Source organism: Kogia breviceps, chromosome 2, assembly GCF_026419965.1.
Source record: "Kogia breviceps isolate mKogBre1 chromosome 2, mKogBre1 haplotype 1, whole genome shotgun sequence".
In the NCBI taxonomy this organism is placed as follows: Eukaryota; Metazoa; Chordata; class Mammalia; order Artiodactyla; family Physeteridae; genus Kogia; species Kogia breviceps.
Genome location: NC_081311.1, coordinates 65607912 through 65635025, shown reverse-complemented (window position 1 = coordinate 65635025; position 27114 = coordinate 65607912). Strand labels below are relative to the sequence as shown.

The window sequence follows — 27114 nt, the reverse complement described above, 5'->3', positions numbered from 1 at the left end:
CTACTTCTGGGTATATGTCCAAAGAAATTTAAATACAGATCTCATAGAGATACCTGCACTCTCATGTTCAATGCAGCTTTATTCACAATATCAAAGGTAAAGCAACCTAAATGTCCACTGACAAATAAATGGATAAAGAAAATGTAGTATATACATACAATAGAATATTATTCAGCCTTAAAAAAAGAAGGAAATCCTGCCATTTGCAACAACATGGATGGACCTGGAGGGTATTTTTCTAAGTGAAATAAGCCGGACACAGAAGACAAATTCTGTATGATCTCACTTATATGTGGAATCTAAAATAGTTGCATTCATAGAAGCAGAGAGTAGACTGGTGGTTGCCAGAGGCTTGAGAGAGGGGGTAAAGGGGTAATGTTGGTCAAAGGATACACAGTTTCAGTTGTGCAAGATAAAAAAGTTATGGATGCCTACTGTACAACATAGGCCTATGATAAGCAATACTGTACAGTATACTTAAATTTTGCTAAGAGGGTAGATTTTATGTTAAGTTCTCTTACCACAAAAGGAAAAAAACAAAAAGCAAATAAAAGGGGGAGAGAGGAAAGTTTTGTAGGTGATGGATAAGTTTATGACATTGCGATGATAATTTCACAGATGTATACTTATTTTCAAACACTTCAAGTTGTGTACATTAAATATCATAGTTTTTGTATGTCAGTAACACCTCAGTAAAGCAGTTTTTTAATTTTTTAAACTTTTGGACTTCAAAAAACATCAAGAAAGTGAAAAGTCAAACCACAGAATGGGAGAAAATATTTGTAAATCATATATCTGACAGGAGGCTTATATCCAGAATCTATTAAAAAAAATTACAACTCAATAATAAAAAGACAATCCAATTTTTAAACAGAAAAAGTATCTAAATAGACATTTTTCCAAAGAAATATAAATGGCCAGTAAGCACATAAAAAGATTTCCTATCAAAAATATATTCTAGGGCTTCCCTGGTGGCGCAGTGGTTGAGAGTCCGCCTGCCGATGCAGGAGACACGGGTTCGTGCCCCGGTCCGGGAAGATCCCACATGCCGCGGAGCGGCTGGGCCCGTGAGTCATGGCCGCTGAGCCTGCGCATCCGGAGCCTGTACTCCGCAACGGGAGAGGCCACAACAGTGAGAGGCCCGTGTACCACAAACAAACAAACAACAACAAAATATATATATATTTTTTTAAATTATTAAAGCTTAATTTAAAATGTACAAACATTTTAGTAAAGCCATTTGTATAGGTTATTTTTTCACTGTTTAAAGGTAGGTACTCTTTTTTAGTAGTCAAAAGCAAAGGACTAAAAACTTACCTGTACCAGAGATAGAAGACAATGAATATATATATTTATATTTATATATATATACACACACACACAATATATTATATATATACAATATACTATATATATAGGAAATTGTCACTATAATAACTGTTATGTATAGTGAATAATTATTATAAATGAAGTAGCAGAAAAGCAGTATTAGAAGTCAGTCAGAAAGAAAAAAACAAATACTGTATGTTAACGCACATATATGGAATCTAGAAAAATGGTACTGATGAACCTAGTGGCAGGACAGGAATAGAGAAGCAGACATAGAGAACGGACTTGTGGAAACAGGGTGGGAAGAGGAGGGTGGGACGAACTGAGAAAGTAGCACTGACATATATACACTACCACGTGTAAAATAGATAGCTAGTGGGAAGGTGCTGTGGAGCACAGGGAGCTCAGCTCAGTGCTCTGTGATGACCTAGATGGGTGGGTGGGGAGATGGAAGGGAAGTCCAAGAGGGAGGGGATATAAGTACACATATAGCTCATTCACTTTGTTGTACAGCAGAAACTAACACAACATTGTAAAGCAATTATAATCTACTAAAGATGAAAAAATAAAAACAGGTGGAAAAAAAAAGATTTCCTAGGTAACCCTCTATCAAGTAACATTCTCTCTGAGCCTCATGTTTCTTAAAAAATAAATTAAAAAATATTTTAAATAAATTACAACTAACTTCTCTCCCTGAAAAGAATATCAAGATCATTAAAAGAGTGGGAGTAAAGGACAATGAAAACTCTTGTTTACAATGCTGCAGCTAAACCCTGAGCAGAATGCACCTCCCTTAGAAATCCTTGGGAACCTTATAGAGCCCACTATGTAGCTAAACACAAATTTTGAGCTATATAAAAATTAGTTCTCTTTTGCACAAAATTTAACAGCAACAGAAATTGGTTTTCATTTTATTTTTCCCACCAATGATAAATTTAGTCTGAGAAAGACAGGATTTTTAACAAGAAACAGGTGAAATATTTTTGTAACTCCGTGAATTCTCAGTTCTTTTATCTAAGACAAGGTGGGAAAACTATGGAAAACCAGCCAACTCCAGCCTGCCCTATTTAGGTACAACCTAGAAGCTAAGAATGATTTTTACATTTTTTTAATGATTAGAGGAAAAATCAAAAGAATAATAATATTTTGACATGTGAAAATAATATGAAATTGAAATTTCATTGTACATAAATAACATTTTATTAGAATATAATCACTCTTTTTTATCTATTGCCTATATATACATATAGCTACTTTCCCACTTCAAAGACAGAGTTGAGTAGTTGTGACACAAAGCCTAAAGTATTTACTTTTGGGTCTTTTACAGAAAATGTTTGCTAACTCCTCATCTAAGATAAGTGAACATTCTTAATCTCTTAAAAAACAAAACAAAACTCAAGCACTCCACCAAAAACAACAACAACAAAGTTCACACAACTAACAAGTGTCTCCATTTTGATGTACATGAATGTGGCTCTAAAAAGCCAATACTTCTTCATAAAATCTTCAATTGGCTTTTATGCCTTAGGCTAAATGCATGGACCTAGCCTGAAAATCCCAGACAACATAAAGTCTGGTTTATCACTTAAAAGTATAAAATTTGACCCAGCATCCTTTGGCTACAGTATTTACACATCTAATAATTTTAGCATCTCAGGAATTTTCCATATACCTCTGTAAAATGGTTTCCTGAAAAAAGTTTAGCCAGCTCCAAATAGTGCTCCCAGTGTGATGCCACAAGGAATTATGAATTTTCTTCTCAGCTCCAAAGTATAATAGTGAAGAACTGTATTACAGGGTCAACAGCGAACTCACATAGCTTGTTCACTAACTTTCGATGAAATTCTGAGCAAGTCACATAATTTTTCAGTATCAATCTCTTTATTATACAAACACAAAGATTATGGAAACACAAGAAGGAAAACAAGTGAAAGCCTTTAGTCCCCAGAGAAAAGTATAATACTAGATAAACGTCCACAGAGTTCTTAAAAGGCAACACTGTTCTTACTGCCATATTAATATTTTATATCTTTTTATGTGAAGATTTATCATATCAAAATCAAAGCTATTCCCATGAACTTCCAGAACAATTTCTTAACTATGGAGCTTCAGCAAATTCTCCCACGTCAGTCCATCATGAACCCCTTGCTACCAGCCACACAATTTTAAAGGTTTAAAGGTTCATAGCCAGTGGATTATCAACAGTGACTCAATTCCAAATGCCTCCCTCCAGGGAAGGTTGAAACCGATATTTACTGAACTAAGTAAATGCCATAGGCTGGAGAAGAAAAGAGAGGTCAAAATATTGGGCAAAAAAAGCAGCAATGAAAACTTTTAGAATGTAGGGGGGAAAGGGTGAAGAAAGTAAGGAGGAAAAAAGTTGTCAATTTCTTCTTTTGGATTATCACTGTAGGTTGTGAATATTTGGTGAGGAAAAAAAAATAGTAAATCTCATTGAGAGCTTCTAGCATCAAAAAGATAAGAAAAGCAAGTAAATACCATCTTGTAATATATCAGCACAGAGAAAAGGGTAAGAATAAACATTCGAGAATACAATCTAACAACTCAGTGTTTAATTTGATGTCATACATCCATGCATATTTAAGTACAATCATTCCATGTTTCATAGTCTTTTAGACCCAGACTCGCCATATCCATAAGCCAATCTCGAATAGTAGTTGCAATTTTCAGGCACTACTCCTTTTTAGAGTCTTCATTAAAACTTTTTTCTCTGGCCCTTTTTTTTTTTTTTTTTTTTGCGGTATGTGGGCCTCTCACTGTTGTGGCCTCTCCCATTGCGGAGCACAGGCTCCGGACGCGCAGGCCCAGCGGCCATGGCTCACGGGCCCAGCCGCTCCGCGGCATGTGGGATCTTCCCGGACCAGGGCACGAACCCGTGTCTCCTGCATCGGCAGGCGGACTCTCAACCACTGCGCCACCAGGGAAGCCCTCTCTGGCCCTTTTTTAACCCTATTTTCTTTAGCACTCATTCCTTCACACTACTAGGAATTTCTCCTGTTCTGTGATACCAAATTTTCACTGATTTGGGGATACCACTGTGCCTCATGGTTTTGTCCTATAACCATGATTATAATTTGAGCATGATATTAACATGTTGTGTGGGTGGGTGGGTGGGTATGTGTATGATAAAAACAGTTTTACTGTAAAGAACATGCTCTTTTTAAATTTATTTTATTGAAGTGTAGTTGATTTACAGTGTTGTGTTAGTTTCAGCTGTACAACAAAGTGATTCAGTTATGTATAGATATGTATTCTTTTTCACATTGTTTTCCATTATGGTTTATCACAGGATATTGAATATACTTCCCTGTACTATACAGTGGGACCTTGTTGTTTATGCACTCTATATATAATAGCTTGCATCTGCTCACCCCAACCTCCCAATCCACCCTCACCCACCCTACCTCCCCCGTGGCAACCACAAGTCTGTAAACAGCATGCTCTTCAACTAACTTCAGTAATTCCTTTCTCTCCACAATGACCCCACAGGCGCTCAGACACACTAGCTCCTAAAATCCTTTGTAACTAAACCCCCTGGACTTATATTTCATAGTATGTTATTATGTGGGAAATTTAATTCATTTTACCTAGGTTTATACATATTCACTGGTATAATATCACTGATATTTTGAAGTCAATCCAGCCTTCTCTTACTACTTCTTTTGTTCGAAATGAGCTAATAAACTCTGATTCTGGAGCAACACCTTGGGTGACCAGCTAAACCTGAACATTTTACAATCCTCTTAAAATATTACTGTTAATTAACTCAGAAAGTCTCTAGCCCGAAGTATCTCACATTGGTGTACGAGAAATAATAGTCTCCATGTTAAAAGACCTACTTCATACTTATTAGCAGTATTCAAGGAATGCCATTTGAAAATAGAGAGAAGAAAATTACCCTCTGGAAATTAAACTCTGTAGTCACCACAAACACATGGATTGGAGGAGAGATATACCCAAAAGAGAAACAAATTTTCTTCTCACATCCAAAAACATTATAGTGATGAATTATACTGCTAGAGTCAAATGAGCAGTCATCTTAAGAAATAGAATGGATCCAAGCAACAGTGACTAACCTTGACTACAAATTAATTAAAAGCATTAGCATGTCTAAAGAAAAACACTGCCAATCAGAAAGGGATGTGTCAACCATCGAAGAAAGAAAGTCACAAGAATTGGTGATATCTACGCAAATACTTTCCAACAGAATAAGAGATTTATATAATTAACTTTAAATACTATTACCCCATTGGTAAGATTATCTCTATAGAAATGATAGATTAACCTGACAATTTTTAACTTTATACCATTAAACATTCAATTCATCCCACTTCCTTTGTTCTATTTCCATGCTCACTAACAATCGTCTGGTTATTATTTATGTTCCCAATATTGGTCTGTTTACAATGAGAAAACATACTGGTTGTATGGGTGTACTTTATTCTGCATAATAACCTCATTTTTCATTACAAGTTAAAATATGGTTCTGATTTTACATTTTAGCTTCATGATTTCAGTTAATGTGAGAATGGGCCTAAGGGACAAATCTGGTCTTGGCATATGTATCTGACAGGAATCATAGTTGCAAATAATAGAATCCACTCTAGCTAATTTAAAAGGAAAGCAATTTGTTCTGGATAATTAGGTTATTTGCAGAATTTCCACAAGGCCTGAAAAAGCCAGGTTTGAATGCTACTCTGGCATGAGCAACACCCACCAACAAAAATTTTCCATACACCACAGTTCTATTTTAGGGGAAACCTCACCACCTTTCACTCAATACCTATGATACTGGCAAGGAGACTTGAGAACCTCTGTCAGGACTACCCCAAAAGAACAAAATGCTTCTGCCACTAGCCTGCAAGAAGAGCCTATTTCTCTATGTGTGGATACCCTCATGTTGCACCCCTCCAAGACTCACTCACTAATATGCATATTTTTGGCAGAGCCTGGGACACATTCCCAGCTGCAAGAGAGCCTGGGAAATGTAGTTTTTATTCTTCTAACCTCTTCAGTACTGGAGAGCACACCATAAAGGAGTTAGGTCAGGTTAACCAATCCCCAATGTCTATCAAAAACTTCTTAAAACACTCAAACTAAAGAATTGTGTGATAATTGACATATTTTTCTTTCCCAACTCTATGACTCATAAAATTAGGATATTAATATCTATCCTATTTCCTCACAGAGATTGTAATAAAGATCATGCCATTGACAAAGATCATGCCATTGATATATGTCAAAGTGTTTTGAAAAGCAAGAAACTAGATGACTATAAGGATGACTAGATGATTATTACAAAAATTACCAATTTTTGAGAGCTTTCCATGTATCATTCATGGAACTAAAAACTTTAGATTTAATATAACAATTAAAGCAGAAAAGGTAGTGGAAGATCCAAACCACTACACAATATTGCCTCCTCTCATTATTCGGTATATGACTATTTAGAACAGTTAAATTCCCAGATACTTTAAATTATTCATCTATTTACTTAGATCAAATAATTCTGAAGCTCAATGCTTAAAATTAAACCAGAAATGTAAAAGTAAAGAACTGTTTATTTTTAATAGAAACCTGCCCAGAAAATGACTTTCAGAATTTTCACACTTTTTAGTAATTAAACCTAGCCTGCTAAACTATATTCATAACAAATACTCAACTGCTTAAGAATTTACTGCTGTTCCCTGATCTCTAAGGTATTAAATGCAATGTTTTCTGTTTTAAGGTGAGTTCAACTCTGAATCAGCTGACCCTAAATTATTTAGTTTCACTTAATTAATTCTCTGTTTCAGGTAAACTATTTACCATATTCCTGTTAACCCTATTAACTTACCTTGGCTCAGACCATTACCTCAACTGGGAGGTCCATGGAGTCCATCAGTTCTTTCAAGATGGTACCCTAAGCACTCTTATTTAACCAGGTCTTTTTCCAGACCTCACTGAGATAGAAATTTAAAAGTACAAAAAGGAATAAAAACATAACAAGATTGTTAAGAAAAGTCAACAACAGCTGAGTGTCTTTTGGAATACGGAGAGCTGATTGAAAGACTTGACAGATGAAAACAAGAAGAGAAACCTACAGTCTAGAATATGCCATGAGGAGTCCACAGAGAATACTGGAGTCATTCTGCCTGTTGGAATCCAAAGAGGCTGTAGCTTGGAGGTATGATATAGGGCAGAAATAAGCAGTGGTCTGAAAACTGGGGTGATTAATTGAATTCTTGTATATTAAATGCTGTGCTCCCTGACCCTTTCTCTATTGCTGTTTGCAAAACAACATGAATCTCAACAGTTACCTCCAAGTCATAAAAAGGGGGCTTTATATCCAAAGAACAGATGGTTCATCTGGGGAGAACTGAAGCATCGGGTGTGTTATTGAACTCCAGAGTAAAGCCCTATTTATTCTGACATGCAGAGAAAGAGGTTCACAGCTGTTTTATGGCAAGAAAGAGGGAGATGTCAGAAAGAGAAAAATATGGGATAAAGAACATGGTGTGCCTAACCCAGAAGTGTCTGGAGATGATAACCAAGTTGATACGTTATTGAAAGAATGACATAGGGTTTCAGAAGAAATGTCTCTGTGGAAAAAAACAGAAAGGAGGATTCCATGAAACAACTCTTAGGATTGAAAGAGAGACCAAACTTTTAAACTTAAGATGTGGTAAAGAGATTCACCATAGAAATCTCCAAGAGAATCTCCATAGAAAACCATAAATACATATAATCAAAATAAGAACTAGACCAAATGGTAACATAATTTTAAGCAATTAAAAAGAAAATCCATTTGACCTTGATCCTGGAATGATTCCCCTTTTGACCGGCCCAGGGATTGTGACATTGGACCCTTGGAGAAGGAGATACAATTTTAGCATACTACTTCATCATGCAGTGAATAAAATGTATAGAGTCACAATAACATTAATGCTGTATGGTGGTTTTCAAATTTTACTATCAACCAATGGACAAATGCAGATGATTTGCTACGGTTGAATATCAGAATTAAAATCTTAACATCTTGACAATGTAAGAATAAAATGAGTGGTGACAAAATATAGATGAAAGGTGGAATGTAAAAGTAAAGACAGAAGGAATGGAATGGGTGCTGTTATTCTTACCATACACAAAGGAAAATCAGGATACTGACTACAGGTGATGGAATATGAAACAGGAGGATAACAATACAAATAAAAATACTATCAAACTATCAAAGAGTACAAGGAAGAAAGGGTGAGGTTAAAGAGGTAGTATAGATGGACAAAATTTTTATATTTCATAAAAGGGAGTAAATGGATAATGACTTAAGTTGATAAGTAAAGGAAAAGAGTTATAAGCATATAACTTAAAGTTATATAGTAACCACCAGAAGATCTAAAATCAAAATGGCTTCCTCCAGTGCATGGGAATAGAGGTAAAGGAGATTTTCTCTAGGGTGTGGAACTGAAGGTAACAAGGAGTAGGACAGGAGGTTGTTGCTTTCCATCATAAACTCCTCTGCATTATTTGATGTTTTATGATGTGCACATTTTTCTCCAAAATTTGTATGGATCCAAATCAAATGTCAACTTCTCCTGAAAAAATTATCAGTTAAGCCTCTTCATTATGATCATTCTACCACTATAATGTGCTCTCTTAACACTTTCATATTTAAATGTACTGTAACATCTTGAACTTGTTCATCTCTGTAATTATTCTCATTTAATTTCTTATAATTTTACTTAAAAATGTGGCTACCAAAATATTTTAAAATGTGTATAGTGGCTCACATTAGCTTTCTATTGGACAGTACTGAGCTAAATTCTATCTCTGCCTGAACCCACAGCACACTCTGGGGAATGAATGGCACCAGAACTGTCTCCCCTTGAGGCAAGGGAGGAAATCTTTCATGTCCCAGGATCAGTTACTTACAGTTCCATTACTTTAAGCTCTTTGAAGTCAGAGATCAGAACTCTTTTAAATAAAATACTAAGTATTTGATACAAAGTACAATGTATATTTAGCTTGCCTAATATATTAAGTAACCAGCAAAAAACAAAAACAAATAAAAACTGCCATTAGAATTTCTTATCTAATACTTGACTTTCTTGACTCCAAAATCTAACATTTTTCTCTGCATTTCACCTGCCAATGTTTTGTTGTTTTTTTTAATTTTTAACAAACATTTCTGAAATGATTTTTAAGAGTTCTGAAATATTCCAGGGAATATTTATCCAATTCTATCACTTTATGTGAGATAGGGAGAATTGCACCTGTTCTCCATCTCATAGTCTGATCTCAAGAGGGTGAAAACAGAAGCCAGAAACTATGGAATGTTGTCTCTTTCATGTACTTCAAGCCTTATTAGCTGCCCTTCTCCAGGCATCACTTAAACTTGCTCCTTTTCTGTCCAATGCAATCCCTATCAAACAACCAATGGTATTCTTCACAGAATTAGAACAAAAAATTTTACAATTTATATGGAAACAAAAGATCCCAAATAGCCAAAGCAATCTTGAGAAAGAATAACAGAGTTGGAGGAATCAGGCTCCCCAACTTCAAACTATACTATGAAGCTACAGTAATCAAGACAGTATGGTACTAGCACAAAAACAGAAATACAGATCAATGGCACAGAATAGAAAGCCCAGAGATAAACCCATGCACATACAGTAACCTAATTTATGACAAAGGAGGCAAGAACATACAATGGAGAAAAGACAGCCTCTTCAATAAGTGATGCTCGGAAAACTGGACAGCTACATGAAAAAGGATGAAATTAGAACACTACCTAACACAAAAATACACAAAAATAAACTCAAAATGGATTAAACACTTAAATGTAAAACCAGACACTATAAAACTCTTAGAGGAAAACAAAGGAAAAACACTCTTTGACATAAACCACAGCAAGTTCTTTTTGACCCACCTCCTAGAGTAATGGAAATAAACACAAAAATAAACAAATGGGACCTAATTAAACTTTAGAGCTTTTGCACAGCAAAAGAAACCATAAACAAGAAGAAAAGACAACCCTCAGAATGGGAGAAAATATTTGCAAATGAAACACGGACAAAGGATTAATCTCCAAAATAAACAAACAGCTCATGGAGCTCAATATCAAAAAAACAAACAACCCAATCCAAAAATGGGCAGAATACCTAAACAGACATTTCTCCAAAGAAGATACACAGATTGCCAACAAACACATGTAAGGATGCTCAACATCACTAATTAAAGAAATGCAAATCAAAACTACAATGAGGTATCACCTCACACCAGTCAGAATGGCCATTATCAAAAAATCTAGAAACAATATACGCTGGAGAGGGTGTGGTGAAAAGGGAACCCTCCTGCACTGTTGGTGGGAATATAAATTGATACAGCCACTATGGAGAACAGTATGGAGGTTCCTTAAAAAGCTACAAATAGAACTACCATATGACCCAGCTATCCCACTACTGGTCATATACCCTGAGAAAACCGTAATTCAAAAAGAGTCATGTACCACAATGTTCATCACAGCACATTTACAATAGCTAGGTCATGGAAGCAACCTAAATGTCCATCAACAGATGAATGCATAAAGAAGCTGTGGCACATATATACAATGGAATATTACTCAGCCATAAAAAGAAACGAAATTGAGTTATTTGTAGTGAGGTGGATGGACCTAGAGTCTCTAATACAGAGTGAAGTAAGTCAGAAAGAGAAAAACAAATACCATATGCTAACACATATATATGGAATCTAAAACATTTTTTTAAAAAGGTACTGATGAACCTAGTGGCAGGGCAGGAATAAAGATGTAGACATAGAGAATGCACCTGAGGACACAGAGGGGGTGGGGGAAGCTGGGGAGAAGTGAGAATGGCATCAACATATATATACTACCAAATGTAAAATAGATAACTAGTGGGAAGCAGCCACACAGCACAGGGAGATCAGCTCGGTGCTTTGCAACGATCTAGAGGGGTGGGATAGGGAGGATGGGAGGGAGGCTCAACAGGGAGGGGATATGGGGATATATGTATACATACAGCTGATTCACTTTGTTGTACAACAGAAACTAGCACAGTATTGTGAAGCAATTATACTCCAATAAAGATGTATTAAAATAAATTAATTAGAAATTTAAAAATTAAAAATAAATAAATAAATTTGTGCAAATTAATTGTATCAAACAACTAGGTCAAAGCAGAAAAACAGACAAGGTAAAATAGCATTAGGAGTTAAGAAGAAAGTACTATAGACTAAAAGGAAATGCAATTTCTATTAAATATTTGCCAATCATCAGGCAGGGGTAAGCTAATATGAGTGAAGAAAGAACCAGTAAAAAGGAATATGAACGTACAGCCTAGAGGAAAAGAAAAGATAATTGTAGAATAAAAGTCTCTCAAGAGAGGAAAAGGGATGAACTAGGATTCAAGTAATGATTGGAAAGATTAGTTTTAAAGTGTAAAAAGGAACACCACTTCCTTTGAAACTGAAGAAAGAGATGAGAAGAAAAAGTCAAGGACAGAAATTCTAAGATACTTATTGCTGACCCTGAGAAATTGTTGACAGCTTAATGCACTCTTTAACACTTGAGTTTGCAACAAAACAATAATGCTCAGACCTGTTTTCCATGAGCATAAAAATTTTTCTTTTGGCTGCACAGCATGTAGGATCTTAATTCCCTGACCAGGGAGGGATCGAACCCGTGCCCCCTGCAGTGGAAGCACGGAGTCTTAACCACTGGACCGCCAGGGAATTCCCAAGCATAAACTTTACATTACTTGTCAGCATTACACCTACTCTGTTACCTTTACACACACTCATGAAATAATTACAGTGCAGTACCATCCCTCTAGCAAAGTGCCACACTAGCAAAGCTATGGCTGATATATGAATCATGCCTTTGATTTCAGACTCTACTAGCTGAGGCTTCAGACCAAATTTTAGTTTCTAGGACTCATCACTTACAAATTAATCTGTTAACGTGCGTTTAATCTTTGCTCCTGTCTTTGAATTATACATCAAAGTAAACGGTATATGGGTTACAGAATTTCTCTTACTTTCAAAACTGACATGACTGGTATTTCTCAAAAAATCAGTCTGTCTGTATGTCACAGGTCCAGAATATCAAGTGATTGAAATTGAGATGGCTGCACACGCACATTAAGTACTTCCCAACTGCCTACACAACACTTCAAGATGGGCAACTCTGAAGAGTTTGCTGAGGATATCAAATGCACCATAAGAAAAGCCTGCTTCTGGAATTAACAGATACAAACTACTATACATAAAACAGATAAGCAACAAAGATTTACTGTATAGCACAAAGAATTATATTCAATATCTCATAATAACCTATAATGGAATACAATTGAAAATATATATATAACTGAATCACTTTTGTTGTATACCTGAAACCAACACAATACTGTAAATCAACTATACTTCAATTTTTTAAAAAGTCTACTACAGATTTTTCAAGTGAACGCTAAGGGATGCCATGTTGAGTGTTTTCCAGCAATTAGTAGTTTACAAGCAATGTAGCTAATTAGCTCATCAGTCTTCAATGGAAGTGTTTCCATAAACATTCTGCCAGCTACAAGACACCATGCATGCATGTTAAACTGTGTTTGAACAAGAGTTCATCATCCTCTTTCTAATGAAGAATGAACTGCAATTCCCAAAGCACACTGTATTTGGTTGAAAAGATTATAGTATTTGTGACTTTATGCTTATCTAAGAACACTCTTATAATAACAGTTAAATACACACAACATCAACATAGCAATCGATGGAAATAAAAAGGCAGCAGCTGTTGCCTTTGAAACCATATATAGGCTCTGAGTAAGTGGTGGTAAATACCAAACATTTTATCTAAGTCCTAACTGCAACGTTGTTGAGCAGAGTGGTTGGAGCTAACCTGTTACTTAGGGATGGTTAACTAAAAATGAACTGCTATTTTCTTTTATTAAAACATGTTCCATAGGGAATTCCCTGGTGGTCCAGTGGCTAGGACTCCGAGCTCTCACTGCCAGGGTTCAATCCCTGGTCGGGGAACTAAGATCACCGCAAGCCATGTGGTGCGGCCAATCAATTAATCAATCAATAAAAGGACTAAAATTTTTTTAAAAGAGAGAAAGCGAAAGCAAAAACCAACCAAAAAAAAAGTTCCATAGATCTGAGTTTCAAAAGATAAGATCTTTCAACTCAGGTCACCCGAAATGGACACCAATAAAATTTCTTAAATCTCTACTTTCCCTAGGAAACAATTTATTTCCCTCTACCAAAACAAAAAAAATGCACTGAATATTCAAGAAGGCAATACGTAACATTTTAAAGGTTCAATATTGTAAATTCTATAATGGCATTTGTTGTGTGAATACTCAAGTATTCTGATAGGAAGACTAATTACACTTTCAAGATACCATTTTCCAGGAATAACCATTTCTAGAAGTAATTGTTTTCTCAGACTAATATGGATGATAGTAAGTCTTCATTCCTAATTCCTGCTGGGAAAAAAAAATGCAAACCTAGGGTTTTGCAAATCATGAAGATAAAGAACTATAGAAATGTAGAAAGAGGGATAACTTTTTTAAATACCCTGAATACATATATTATGCACAAGAGGAATGTGTACATTTTGCTTGTTTACTTCTCACTGGAAGGGAGATACTCCCCTGGCTACAAACCACATCATCTACCCTGCTAGAAATACTCATGAGACATGCAAAGTGAGGCAAGTTGTCAGCTGCTGCTGGCCTAAACTTTACAAACATGCTGTTAGTTGGGAGGCTCCTACATTACTAGACTAGATAGCATAGGATTTCTTTTAGTATAAAATACCATAGCCCCATATTTGAGAAGAGTTTTATTAATTAGAGGGTCCCTGATGAATTGAAAAGCTCCTCATTTATTGGCTCATGGTGGCCTTGGTGGAGGCCCACAATTAAAAATAGATGGGGAGATTGAGGAAGAGGGCAGAAGAGTAAAATGCGGAGATCACCTTCCTCCCCACAGATACATCAGAAATACATCTACACGTGGAAGTGCTCCTATAGAACACCCACTGAATGCTGGCAGAAGACCTCAGACCTCCCAAAAGGCAAGAAACTCCCCACGTACCTGGGTAGGGCAAAAGAAAAAAGAATAAACAGAGACAAAAGAATAGGGACGGGACCTGCACCCCTGGGAAGGAGCTGTGAAGGAGGAAAGTTTTCCACACACTAGAAGCCCCTTCGCGGGCAGAGACTGCGGGTGGTGGAGGGGGGAGCTTTGGAGCCACGGAGGAGAGTGAAATAACAGGGTGCGGAGGGCAAAGCGGAGAGATTCCTGCAAGGAGGATCAGTGCCGACCAGCACTCACCAGCCCGGGAGGCTTGTCTGCTCACCCGCCGGGGCGGGTGGGGGCTGGGAGCTGAGGCTCGGGCTTCGGTGGGATCCCAGGGTGAGGACTGGGGTTGGCTGCGTGAACACAGCCTGAGGGGGCTAGTGCGCCACGGATAGCTGGGAGGGAGTCCAGTAGAAGTCTGGAGCTGCCGAAGAGGCAGGAGACTTTTTCTTCCCTCTTTGTTTCCTGGTGCGCAAGGAGAGTGGATTAACAGAGCCGCTTAAAGGAGCTCTAGAGATGGGCGCGAGCCGCGGCTATCAGCGCGGACCCCAGAGACGGGCATGAGATGCTAAGGCTGCCGCTGCAGCCACCAAGAAGGCTGTGTGCGAGCACAGGTCATGATCCACACCTCCCCTCCCAGAAGCCTGTGCAGCCCGCCACCACCAGGGTCCCGTGATACAGGGACAACTTCCCCAGGAGAATGCACGGCGCGCCTCAGGCTGGTGCAACAACACGCCGGCCTCTGCCGCCGCAGGCTCACCCCGCATCTGTACCCCTCCCTCGCTGCAGCCTGAGTGAGCCAGAGCCCCCAAATCAGCTGCTCCTTTAACCCCGTCCTGTCTGGGTGGGAACAGACGCCCACAGGGGACCTACACGCAGAGGCGAGGCCAAATCCAAAGCTGAACCCCAGGAGTTGTACGAACAAAGAAGAGAAGGGAAATTCCTCCCAGCAGCCTCAGGAGCAGCTAATAAAAGCTACACAATCAACTTGATGTACCCTGCATCTGTGGAATACCTGAAAGACAACGAATCATCCCAAATTGAGGAGGTGGACGTTGGGAATAAGATATATTATTTTTTTCCCCTTTTCCTCCTTTTGTGAGTGTGTATGTGTATGCTTCTGTGTGAGATTTTGTCTGTATAGCTTTGCTTTCACCATTTGTCCTAGGGTTCTGTCCGTCCGTTTTATTTCTGTTTTTTTGTTGTTGTTGTTGTTGTTTTATTTTTTTAAAAATTTTTTTCTTAATAATCATGTCTTATTTTTTATTTTAATTATTTTATTTTATTTTATCCTTTCTTTCTTTCTCCTTTCTTCCTTCCTTCCTTCCTTCCTTCCTTCCTTCCTTCCTTTCTTTCTTTCTTTCTTTCTTTCTTTCCTTCCTTCCTTCCTCCCTCCCTCCCTCCCTCTCTCCCTCCCTCCCTCCCTTTCATTCTGAGCCTTGTGGATGAAAGGCTCTTGGTGCTCCAGCCAGGAGTCCATGCTGTGCCTCTGAGGTGGGAGAGCCAAATTCAGGACGTTAGTCCACAAGATACCTCCCAGCTCCACGTAATATCAAACGGCAAAAATCTCCCAGAGATCTCCATCTCAACACCAAGACCCAGCTTCACTCAACAACCAGCAAGCTACAGTGCTGGACACCCTAGGCCAAACAACTAGCAGGACAGGAACAAAACTCCACCCATTAGCAGAGAGGCTGCCTAAAATCATAATAAGGCCACAGACACCCCAAAATACACCACCAGACGTGGACCTACCCACCAGAAAGACAAGATCCAGCCTCATCCACCAGAACACAGGCACTAGTACCCTCCACCGGAAGCCTACACAACCCACTGAACTAACCATAGCCACTGGGGACAGACACCAAAAACAAGGGGAACTATGAACCTGCAGCCTGTGAAAAGGAGACCCCAAACAGGGTAATATAAGCAAAATAAGAAGACAGAAAAACACACAGCAGATGAAGGAGCAAGGTAAAAACCCACCAGACCTAACAAATGAAGAGGAAATAGGCAGTATACCTGAAAAAGAATTCAGAATAATGATAGTAAAGACGATCCAAAATTTTGGAAATAGAGAAAATGCAAGAAACATTTAACAAGGACCTAGAAGAACTAAAGAGGAAACAAGCAATGATGAACAACACAATAAATGAAATTAAAAATACTCTAGAAGGGATCAATAGCAGAATAACTGAGGCAGAAGAACGGATAAGTGACCTGGAAGATAAAATAGTGGAAATAACTACTGCAGAGCAGAATAAAGAAAAAAGAATGAAAAGAATTGAGGACAATCTCAGAGACCTCTGGGACAACATTAAACGCACCAACATTCGAATTATAGGGGTCCCAGAAGAAGAAGAGAAAAAGAAAAGGACTGAGAAAATATTTGAAGAGATTATATTTGAAAACTTCCCTAATATTGGAAAGGAAATAGTTAATCAAATCCAGGAAGCACAGAGAGTCCCATATAGGATAAATCCAAGGAGAAACACACCAAGACACATATTAATCAAACTATCAAAAATTAAATACAAAGAAAATATATTAAAAGCAGCAAGGGAAAAACAACAAATAACACACAAGGGAATCCCCATAAGATTAACAGCTGATCTTTTAGCAGAAACTCTGCAAGCCAGAAGGGAGTGACAGAACATATTTAAAGTGATGAAGGAGAAAAAACTACAACCAAGATTACTCTACCCAGCAAGGATCTCATTCAGATTTGAGGGAGAAATTAAAACCTTTATAGACAAGCAAAAGCTGAGAGAGCTCAGCACAACCAAACCAGCTTTACAACAAATGCTAAAGGAACTTCTCTACGCAAGATACACAAGAGAAGGAAAAGACCTACAATAACAAACCCAAAACAATTAATAAAATGGGAATAGGAACATACATATCAATAATTACCTTAAATGTAAATGGATTAAATGCACCCACCAAAAGACACAGACTGGCTGAATGGATACAAAGACAAGAGCCATATATATGCTGTCTACAAGAGACTGACTTCAGACCTAGGGAAACATACAGAATGAAAGTTAGGGGATAGAAAAAGATATTCCATGCAAATGGAAATCAAAAGAAAGCTGGAATAGCAATGTTCATATCAGAAAAAATAGACTTTAAAATAAAGACTATCACAAGAGACAAAGAAGGACACTACATAATGATCAAGGGATCAATCCAAGAAGAAGATATAACAATTGTAAATATTTATGCACCCAACATAGGAGCACCTCAATACATAAGGAAAATACTAACAGCCATAAAAGGGGAAATCAACAGTAACACAATCATTCAGGGGAATTTAACACCACACTTTCAACAATGGACAGATCATCCAAAATGAAAATAAATAAGGAAACACAAGCTTTAAATGATACATTAAACAAGATGGACTTAATTGATATTTATAGGACATTCCATCCAAACACAAAAGAATACACATTTTTCTCAAGTGCTCACGGAACATTCTCCAGGATAGATCATACCTTGGGACACAAATCTAGCCTTGGTAAATATAAGAAAATTGAAATCATATCAAGTATCTTTTCCAACAACAATGCTATGAGACTAGATATCAATTACAGGAAAAGGCCTGTACAAAATACAAACACATGGAGGCTAAATAATACACTACTTAATAATGAAGTGATCAGTGAAGAAATCAAAGAGGAAATCAAAAAATACCTAGAAACAAATGACAGTGGAGACACGATAACCAAAAACCTATGGGATGGAGCAAAAGCAGTTCTAAGCGGGAAGTTTATAGCAATAAAATCATACCTTAAGAAACAGGAAACATCTCGAATAAACAACCTAACTTTGCACCTAAAGCAATTAGAGAAGGAAGAACAAAAAATCCCCAAATTTAGCAGAAGGAAAGAAATCATAAAGATCAGATCAGAAATAAATGAAGGAGACAAAAGCAAAGATCAATAAAAGTAAAAGCTGGTTCTTTGAGAAGATAAATAAAATTGATAAACCATTAGCCAGACTCATCAAGAAAAAGAGAGAGAAGACTCAAATCAATAGAATTAGAAATGAAAAAGGAGATGTAACAACTGACTCTGCAGAAATACAAAAGATTATTAGAGATTACTACAAGCAACTCTATGCCAATAAGATGGACAACCTGGAAGAAATGGACAAATTCTTAGAAATGCACAAGCTCCCGAGACTGAACCAGGAAGAAATAGAAAATATGAACAGACCAATCACAAGCACTGAAATTGAAACTGTGATTAAAAATCTTCCAACAAACAAAAGCCCAGCACCAGATGGCTTCACAGGTGAATTCTATCAAACATTTAGAAAAGAGCTAACACCTATCCTTCTCAAACTCTTCCAAAAGACAGCAGAGGGAGGAACACTCCCAAACTCATTCTATGAGGCCATCACCCTGATACCAAAACCAGACAAAGATGTCACAAAGAAAGAAAACTACAGGCCAATATCACTGATGAACATAGATGCAAAAATCCTCAACAAAATACTAGCAAACAGAATCCAACAGCACATTAAAAGGATCATACACCATGATCAACTGGGGTTTATTCCAGGAATGCAAGGATTCTTCAATATACACAAATCAATCAAAGTGATACACCGTATCAACAAACTGAGGGAGAAAAACCACATGATCATCTCAATAGATGCAGAGAAAGCTTTTCACAAAATTCAACACCCATTTATGATTAAAACCCTGCAGAAAGTAGGCATAGAGGGAACTTTCCTCAACATAGTAAAGGCCATATATGACAAACCCATAGCCAGCATTGTTCTCAATGGTGAAAAACTGAAACCATTTCCACTAAGATCAGGAACAAGACAAGGTTGCCCACTCTCACCACTCTTATTCAACATAGTTTTAGAAGTTCTAGACACAGCAATCAGAGAAAAAAAAGAAATAAAAGGAATCCAAATAGGAAAAGAAGAAGTAAAGCTGTCACTATTTGCAGATGACATGATACTATACATAGAGAATACTAAGGATGCTACCAGAAAACTACTAGAACTAATCAATGAATTTGGTAAAGTAGCAGGATACAAAATTAATGCACAGAAATCTCTGGCATTCTTATACACTAATGATGAAAAATCTGAGAGTGAAATTAAGAAAACACTCCCATTTACCATTGCAACCCAAAGAATAAAATATTTAGGAATAAACCTACCCAAGGAGACAATAGACCTGTATGCAGAAAAGTGTAAGACACTGATGAAGGAAATTAAAGATGATACAAACAGATGGAAAGATATACCATGTTCTTGGATTGGAAGAATCAACATTGTGAAAATGACTCTATTACCCAAAGCAATCTACAGATTCAATGCAATCCCTATCAAATTACCACGGGCATTTTTTACAGAACTAGAACAAAAAATTTCACAATTTGTATGGAAACACAAAAGACCCCAAATAGCCAAAGCAATCTTGAGAATGAAAAATGGAGCTGGAGGAATCAGGCTCCCTGACTTCAGACTATACTACAAGGCCACAGTAATCAAGACAGTATGGTACTGGCACAAAAACAGAAATATAGATAAATGGAACAGGATAGAAAGCCCAGAGATAAACCCACGCACATATGGTCACCTTATCTTTGATAAAGGAGGCAAGAATATGCAGTGGAGAAAAGACAGCCTCTTCAATAAGTGCTGCTTCCCGGAAAACTGGACAGGTACCTGTAAAAGTATGAAATTAGAACACTCCCTAACACCATACACAAAAATAAACTCAAAATGGGTTAAAGACCTAAATGTAAGGCCAGACACTATCAAACTCTTAGAGGAAAACATAGGCAGAACACTCTATGACATAAATCACAGCAAGATCCTTTTTGACCCATCTCCTAGAGAAATGGAAATAAAAACAAAAATAAACAAATGGGATCTAATGAAACTTAAAAGCTTTTGCACAGCAAAGGATACCATAAACAAGACCAAAAGACAACCCTCAGAATGGGAGAAAATATTTGCAAATGAAGCAACTGACAAAGGATTAAGATCCAAAATTTATAAGCAACTCAGGCAGCTCAATGACAAAAAAACAAACAACCCAATCCAAAAATGGGCAGAAGAACTAAATAGACATTTCTCCAAAGAAGATATACAGATTGCCAACAAACACATGAAAGAATGCTCAACATCATTAATCATTAGAGAAATGCAAATCAAAACTACAATGAGATATCATCTCACACCGGCCAAATTGGCCATCATCAAAAACTCTAGAAACAATAAATGCTGGAGAGGGTGTGGAGAAAAGGGAACACTCTTGCACTGCTGGTGGGAATGTAAATTGATACAGCCACTATGGAGAACAGTATGGAGGTTCCTTGAAAAACTACAAAAAAAAAAAAAAAACTACAAATAGAACTACCATATGACCCCGCAATCCCACTACTGGGCATATACCCTGAGAAAACAATAATTCAGAAAGACTCATGTACCAAAATGTTTATTGCAGCTGTATTTACGATAGCCAGGACATGGAAGCAACCTAAATGTCCATCAACAGATGAATGGATAAAGAAGATGTGGCACATATATACAATGGAATATTACTCAGCCATAAAAAGAAATGAAGCTGAGTTATTTGTAATGAGTGGATAGACCTCGAGTCTGTCATACAGAGTGAAGTAAGTCAGAAGGAGAAAAACAAATACCATATGCTAACACACATATATGGAATCTAAGAAAAAAAAATGTCATGAAGAGATTAGTGGTAGGACAGGAATAAAACACAGACCTACTAGAGCATGGACTTGAGGATATGGGGAGGGGGAAGGGTAAGCGGTGACGATGTGAGAGAGTGGCAGGGACATATACACACTACCAAATGTAACTTAGATAGCTAGTGGGAAGCTGCCGCATAGCACAGGGAGTTCACCTCTGTGCTTTGCAACCACCTAGAGGGGTGGGATAGGGAGGGTGGGAGGGAGGGTGATGCAAGAGGGAAGAGATATGGGAACATATGTATATGTATAACTGATTCACTTTGTTGTAAAGGAGAAACTAACACACTATTGTAAAATAGTTATACTCAAATAAAGATGTTAAAAAAAAAACAGGTGAATGAATAAAGAAGAGGTAGTATATATATACAATAGAATACTGCTCAGCCATAAAAAAGAATGAAATAATGCCATTTTCAGCAATATAGATGGACCTAGAGATTATCATACTAAGTGAAATGTCAGAAAGACAAATACCATATGATATCACTTATATAGGGAATGTAAAATATGATACAAATGAACTTATTAACAAAACAGAAACACATTCACAGATATAGAAAACAAACTTATGGTTAACAAAGGAGAAAGAGGGTGGGGAAGGGATAAATTAGGAGTTTGGGATTAGCAGATACAAACTACTATATCTAAAACAGATAAACAACAAGGTCCTACTATATAGCACAGGGAACTATATTCAGTATCCTGTAATAAACCATAATGGAAAAGAATATGAAAAATATATATATGTATAACTGAATCACTTTGCTGTACACTAGAACCTAACACAACACTGCAAATCAACTATATTTCAATTAAAAAATAAAATAAAGAAAAAAAAACTACAATGGGATACCACCACATACACTTTAAATTAAAACACTGACACTTGTTAACACCAATTGAGCAAGAATATAGAACCACTGGAATTCTTATACCTTACTGATGAGAGTGTCAATTGGAAAATCCACTCTGGAAAATTGCTTGGTACCATCTATTAAAGCTGAGTGTATACCTTATGACGCAGCAATTTCTTTCCTAGATATAAACCCAACAGGAATGTCTACATTCATGCACCAAAAGTAATGCATACATAATAGCAATGTATATTAAAGCCAAAAATTGGAAGCAACTCAAATATCCATCAACAGTAGAGTGGATAAATAATTATGACCTATTCATCACTGAAAACAAATGAACTACTATATGGTAAGACACACTGAGCAAAAGAAGCCAGGCTCAATAGACTACATACTGTATGATCCCACTTACACAAAGTTCAAAAAGAGGGGAAAAAAAACTAACTTATGTAATAACCAGGATAATGGTACTTGTGAGGTGAGGGAGTAGTAAGTGGCACAGCGGGTGCTTCTAGGGTTCTAGTAATGTTCTATTTCTTGATCTAGGTGGAGGTTACATTAGTGTATTCACAATGAAAATGTATTGAGTTGTTCATGATAATATATGCACTTTTTGTATATATGTCATTCTCAATAAACCACTAAAAAACCATACATGTTGTATAAGCAATTGTATGACTTAGAAGCAATGTCTGCTGTAGGGGAGCAGAGGCTACACAAAGGTAGTAAATATGCTATAGGCAAAATACATAATCTAGACATTATAAACAATTCTTAGCTAATTCCTAGGTAACTATAATGTGAATATGCTAAAACTATTTAAATATATACCAGATTTAATACTTAACCATTGTATAACACCATGAGTGACCATATATAATCACTACGTGGACCACGTTTTCTGGATCTTGACAGTTTCACCTTTCCTTTCACCATTCCCCCACCCCCAATACTAACCATACCTATCTTCCACAAGCATATTCTTTAGGTAACCAAATGCCCATTTTATTTATCACTTGACTCTCTAAAGCCACTAAAGGCAGTAAAACAGAATAAAAGAGAATCCTATAATAAGGCTATATAAATTACACTATGTCTTTATTAGAAAAAAATTTCTAAATTACTCTCAAAATTCTTCTTATTGAAAATAAGTCAATATATAGAGAGAGATAAAAATATCCTCTACTTCCAGTATTTTTCACTTTTTCAAATGCATTAAACTTATTTGCTCTTTACTAGTCCTTCACATTATACCACTAGACAAAGCCCTTAAAAAAAAAAGAAAAGAAAAAAAAGAATTAAAGCAAGAAAATTTTTAAATATGTTTCTAGTATCATACAGAATTGCTTGGATCAGAACTCATTCTCCTGATACTTCAACTGCACCACTGAGCTAAAATTCCTTCCAAGTTTTAGAGAACAGTGCTCTTACTGTCACCATCTCTGCTATCCATAGGATAAGCATTGGCCATTCCCCAAATTCCAGAACCACTTGCCATTTCACTGCTTTCTTCCTACACTCTAGTGGCAGTAGTTCAATTTGGCAGTTTGTCAAAAAGATTCAGAGTATAAAGCACTTGGTGATCTTTAACCAAATGTATTTGTTGTGTATACAGCATATGCCATATATATGTATTTCACACATTATAACAGAACATAGTGAAGGACACACTGCATAATCCTAGAATCCAAAGACTTCTCTTTGAGAACTTTTCCTTAAAATAATTAACTTTTATTGAGCTAAAAGTGTTGATTACTTTATTTAAAACAAGCAAATACCATTTCTTGACAATTATTATAATTATTGTTCCCTTCTAAGAAAGACCAATGGCTTACAAATTTATTGCCACGTGACTTGTGGAAACTATATTGTCAAATAGTTCACATTTTCTGAGAGAAGCAGTACCAAATAGGATTCATATTCCTTCCAAAGATTTAGCAAAGGAACCATGAGTGATAATTTTTCATAAAAGCAAAGATAAAACTATTATAAATGTTTATAATATAAAATGATAAAATGATGCTTAGATTCTTTTTCTATTTCATAAATATTTATCAGGTGTCTGTTATATGTCAGGCATTGCTAATCAAATAGACTTGGTGCTTGCCACCTTGAAGAAATTGAGTCTAGGGACTTCCCTGGCTGTCCAGTGGTTAAGACTCTGCGCTTCCACTGCAGAGGACAGGGGTTCAATCCCTATTCAGGGAACAAAGATCCCACATGCCACGTGGTGTGGCCAAAAAAAAAAAATGCAAGAAATTGAGTCTACATTTATTGAAAAAATAATCAATGTCTGGTGTGAGGGGTGGCAAGTGCAATGAAAGAGAGATGTCTAGTCTGTCAGGACATAGAAGAAGGGCATCTATATCAGCATCACGGTGTCAGTAAACACTTCCTGTGAAAGATGACCTGGGCTGAGTTTTGCTACGTAAGCACTGGCTGAGTGAAAAGGGCAATCCAGGTGAAGTGAATCGCTGGTAACAGGCACAGAAGCATAAAGCAACATGTACCATTCAAGATGCTATGAGTCCTTACTTGGAAGAAACTTTCAGAGGGGAACAGAATCAGGAAATGAGAAGGGAGAGAATAGTAGAAGCCAAACCATGGAATGTTGTGGTAGCTAGGTTTAAAAGTTTGAACTTTATCCAGAAAAGAAAGTCCCCTAATCCTTCAAAGGTTACTAAAATGATTTTAAGCAGGGAGGTAAAATGAGTATATTTTCATTTTTAAAAAACATGTTTGGCTTTGGTATAGGTCAAGGCTAAGGCAGTAATCCAGAATTCAGAAGGCAACATTAGGAATGGAGATGAGAGAACAGATCTGAGAAGCAAAAGGAGATAGAATTTGTTGAACTTGCAATTGGAAGAGAGGGTAGAATACAAACGACTAACTGACTTGGTAACTAAGTGGATGATGGTACCAAAGCAGAGAAGAGAGGAGAAAGAGTGGGTCTGAGGTGATTGGGAGCAGGGAGGAATGATGAATTATTTCAAATTATCTTAGGCATTATGCTTTCTATATATTGTCCAAAGAATCCCTTTAATATATAAATCATATATAACTATAGCAAAAAACTCCCCTGTATTTGACTTAAAGTTTATTGTGGCTAGTATATTCATTTTAATTATTTAATTAGCAAAAATTTCCTGATTTTTTTTTTTTTTTTTTTTTTTTTTTTTGTGATATGCGGGCCTCTCACTGTTGTGGCCTCTCCCGTTGCGGAGCACAGGCTCTGAACGCGCAGGCTCAGTGGCCATGGCTCACGGGCCCAGCCGCTCCGCGGCATGTGGGATCTTCCCGGACCGGGGCACGAACCCGTGTCCCCTGCATCGGCAGGCGGATTCTCAACCACTGCGCCACCAGGGAAGCCCCTGATTTTCTTAAAGTTATGTTTGGGATGGGGAGAGGAAAATATTTGAACACCCCGTAGTCTCTTTTACAAACCTGAACAGGAAAATTTGCTTCCTTATCCTCTCAAAACAGTTCCTAGCAGCAAGCTGATGTATAAAATCATTCCATTAACTAAATAATATTGTGCAGTTCTTTATAAAATAGCCTTCAAATGAGACATTCATTATAATTAAATAGTTCAAGATATCAAAAGGTGAAATATATACTTTTATTATGTAATATTTTTGTGTGTGTGTTTTTTTTTTTTGGAGTGTAGTTGATTTACAATGTTGTGTTAGTTTCGGGTGAACAGCAAAGTGATTCAGTTATACATATGCATATATTCATTCTTTTTTAGATTCTTTTCTTATATAGGTTATCACAGAATATTGAGTAGAGTTCCCTGTGCTATACAGTAGGTCTTTGTTGGTTATCTACCTTATACATAGTAGTGTGTGTATGTTCATCCCAAGCTCCTGATTTATCCCTCCCCACTGCATTTCCCCTCATTATGTAATGCTAACATAGCAGCAACATGAGTTATACATAGTTTATGCAAAACAATGTTTATGTTTAGGAAATCTAAACCTCCAGAATAATGAAAAATAAAAAATATACCTCTGAGGTGGCCAGGTCTGAAACTTCCATCTCCAACTATTTACAAGGAACTTTATACTTTATGTATGGGAAAATATGTCTTCAGCTTCATTAGTCACTTCTCATTTTATGACAAAAATTGTACATTTCTCTTTGTTTATTATGGATAAACTTGGCATGAGGGGAACTGAACAACTAAAGGAAGAACCAGGAGGGGTGTCTGAGTCTTGAAGCTGCCTAATGAGCCACTCTGCCTCCAACAGCTAGCTCCTCAGAGCTCTACAAAAGACTAACTAAACTCAAGTCAACTAAAACACAACACTCAAATCTAATTCGGTAACCAACATCAGGAGCGGTTTGCTCCTGAGCAGGACCAGAGTACTCACTTTCTTTGCGAACTTCCTCGAGTGCCCCAGTAAGCTCTTCCTTTAAAACTGTGGCTTCTTGAGCAATCTTCTCTCCCTTGTCTAATAAATTCCAAGTTGCTTCCTCCACAGAAGCTAGAAGGACTCTGGCTCTTTTTGAACGTCCTTTTTTCCTGTTGGAAGGATTCTGGGGACAATTTACAAGTGTAGTAACCTAAAATTGGAAAAAATACAAGTCACTCATTAGACAAATTGTGAGAGGAACACAGCCCTGGGATATCATAGCCCAGAACAAAAGGAAGTATTTCCTAATAACATGATTCATTCCCAACACTACTGGTACATTCCCAAAAGTCAGGTCAAGGCACCAAGAGCAGTATTACCAGCTACCACAGAGTTCCTGACTAAAGACAGGAAGGAAGGGAGGGATGGGGGGAGTGAGGAGGGGAGGGAGGAAGGAGGGATAGAGATTGAATCTCATCAAGTTTTACTATTGGACCAATGCAAAATACACAATACTCAATATACACATATATATTATTTGATATATATATACAGCAAATGATTATTTATATCACTTTGTAGCCAGCAGTCTATATTAAGAGGGAGGCAAAAATAATTATAATTAAGTCAATAAGCATTAATATATGTAGGTTAAGAACAGAGATTATTAATGTTGGGGAGGGGGGTGCAGAACCACTCTGAAACATGTAAAACAGTGGTTAC

At 37.0% G+C, this 27114-nt stretch overlaps 1 protein-coding gene across 3 annotated transcripts in view; it reads right to left on the bottom strand.

Annotated features, from left to right (window-relative positions):
* The window catches only part of CTNNA3 (catenin alpha 3), a 1725986-nt gene that overhangs the window by 1583829 nt on the left and 115043 nt on the right, over window positions 1–27114 (bottom strand). For all 3 annotated transcript variants that reach the window (XM_067025523.1, XM_059054939.2, XM_059054940.2), the window contains one exon: window positions 26410–26602. In XM_067025523.1, the coding sequence (XP_066881624.1) occupies window positions 26410–26602 (193 nt within the window). The remainder of the gene's footprint in view (window positions 1–26409; window positions 26603–27114) is intronic.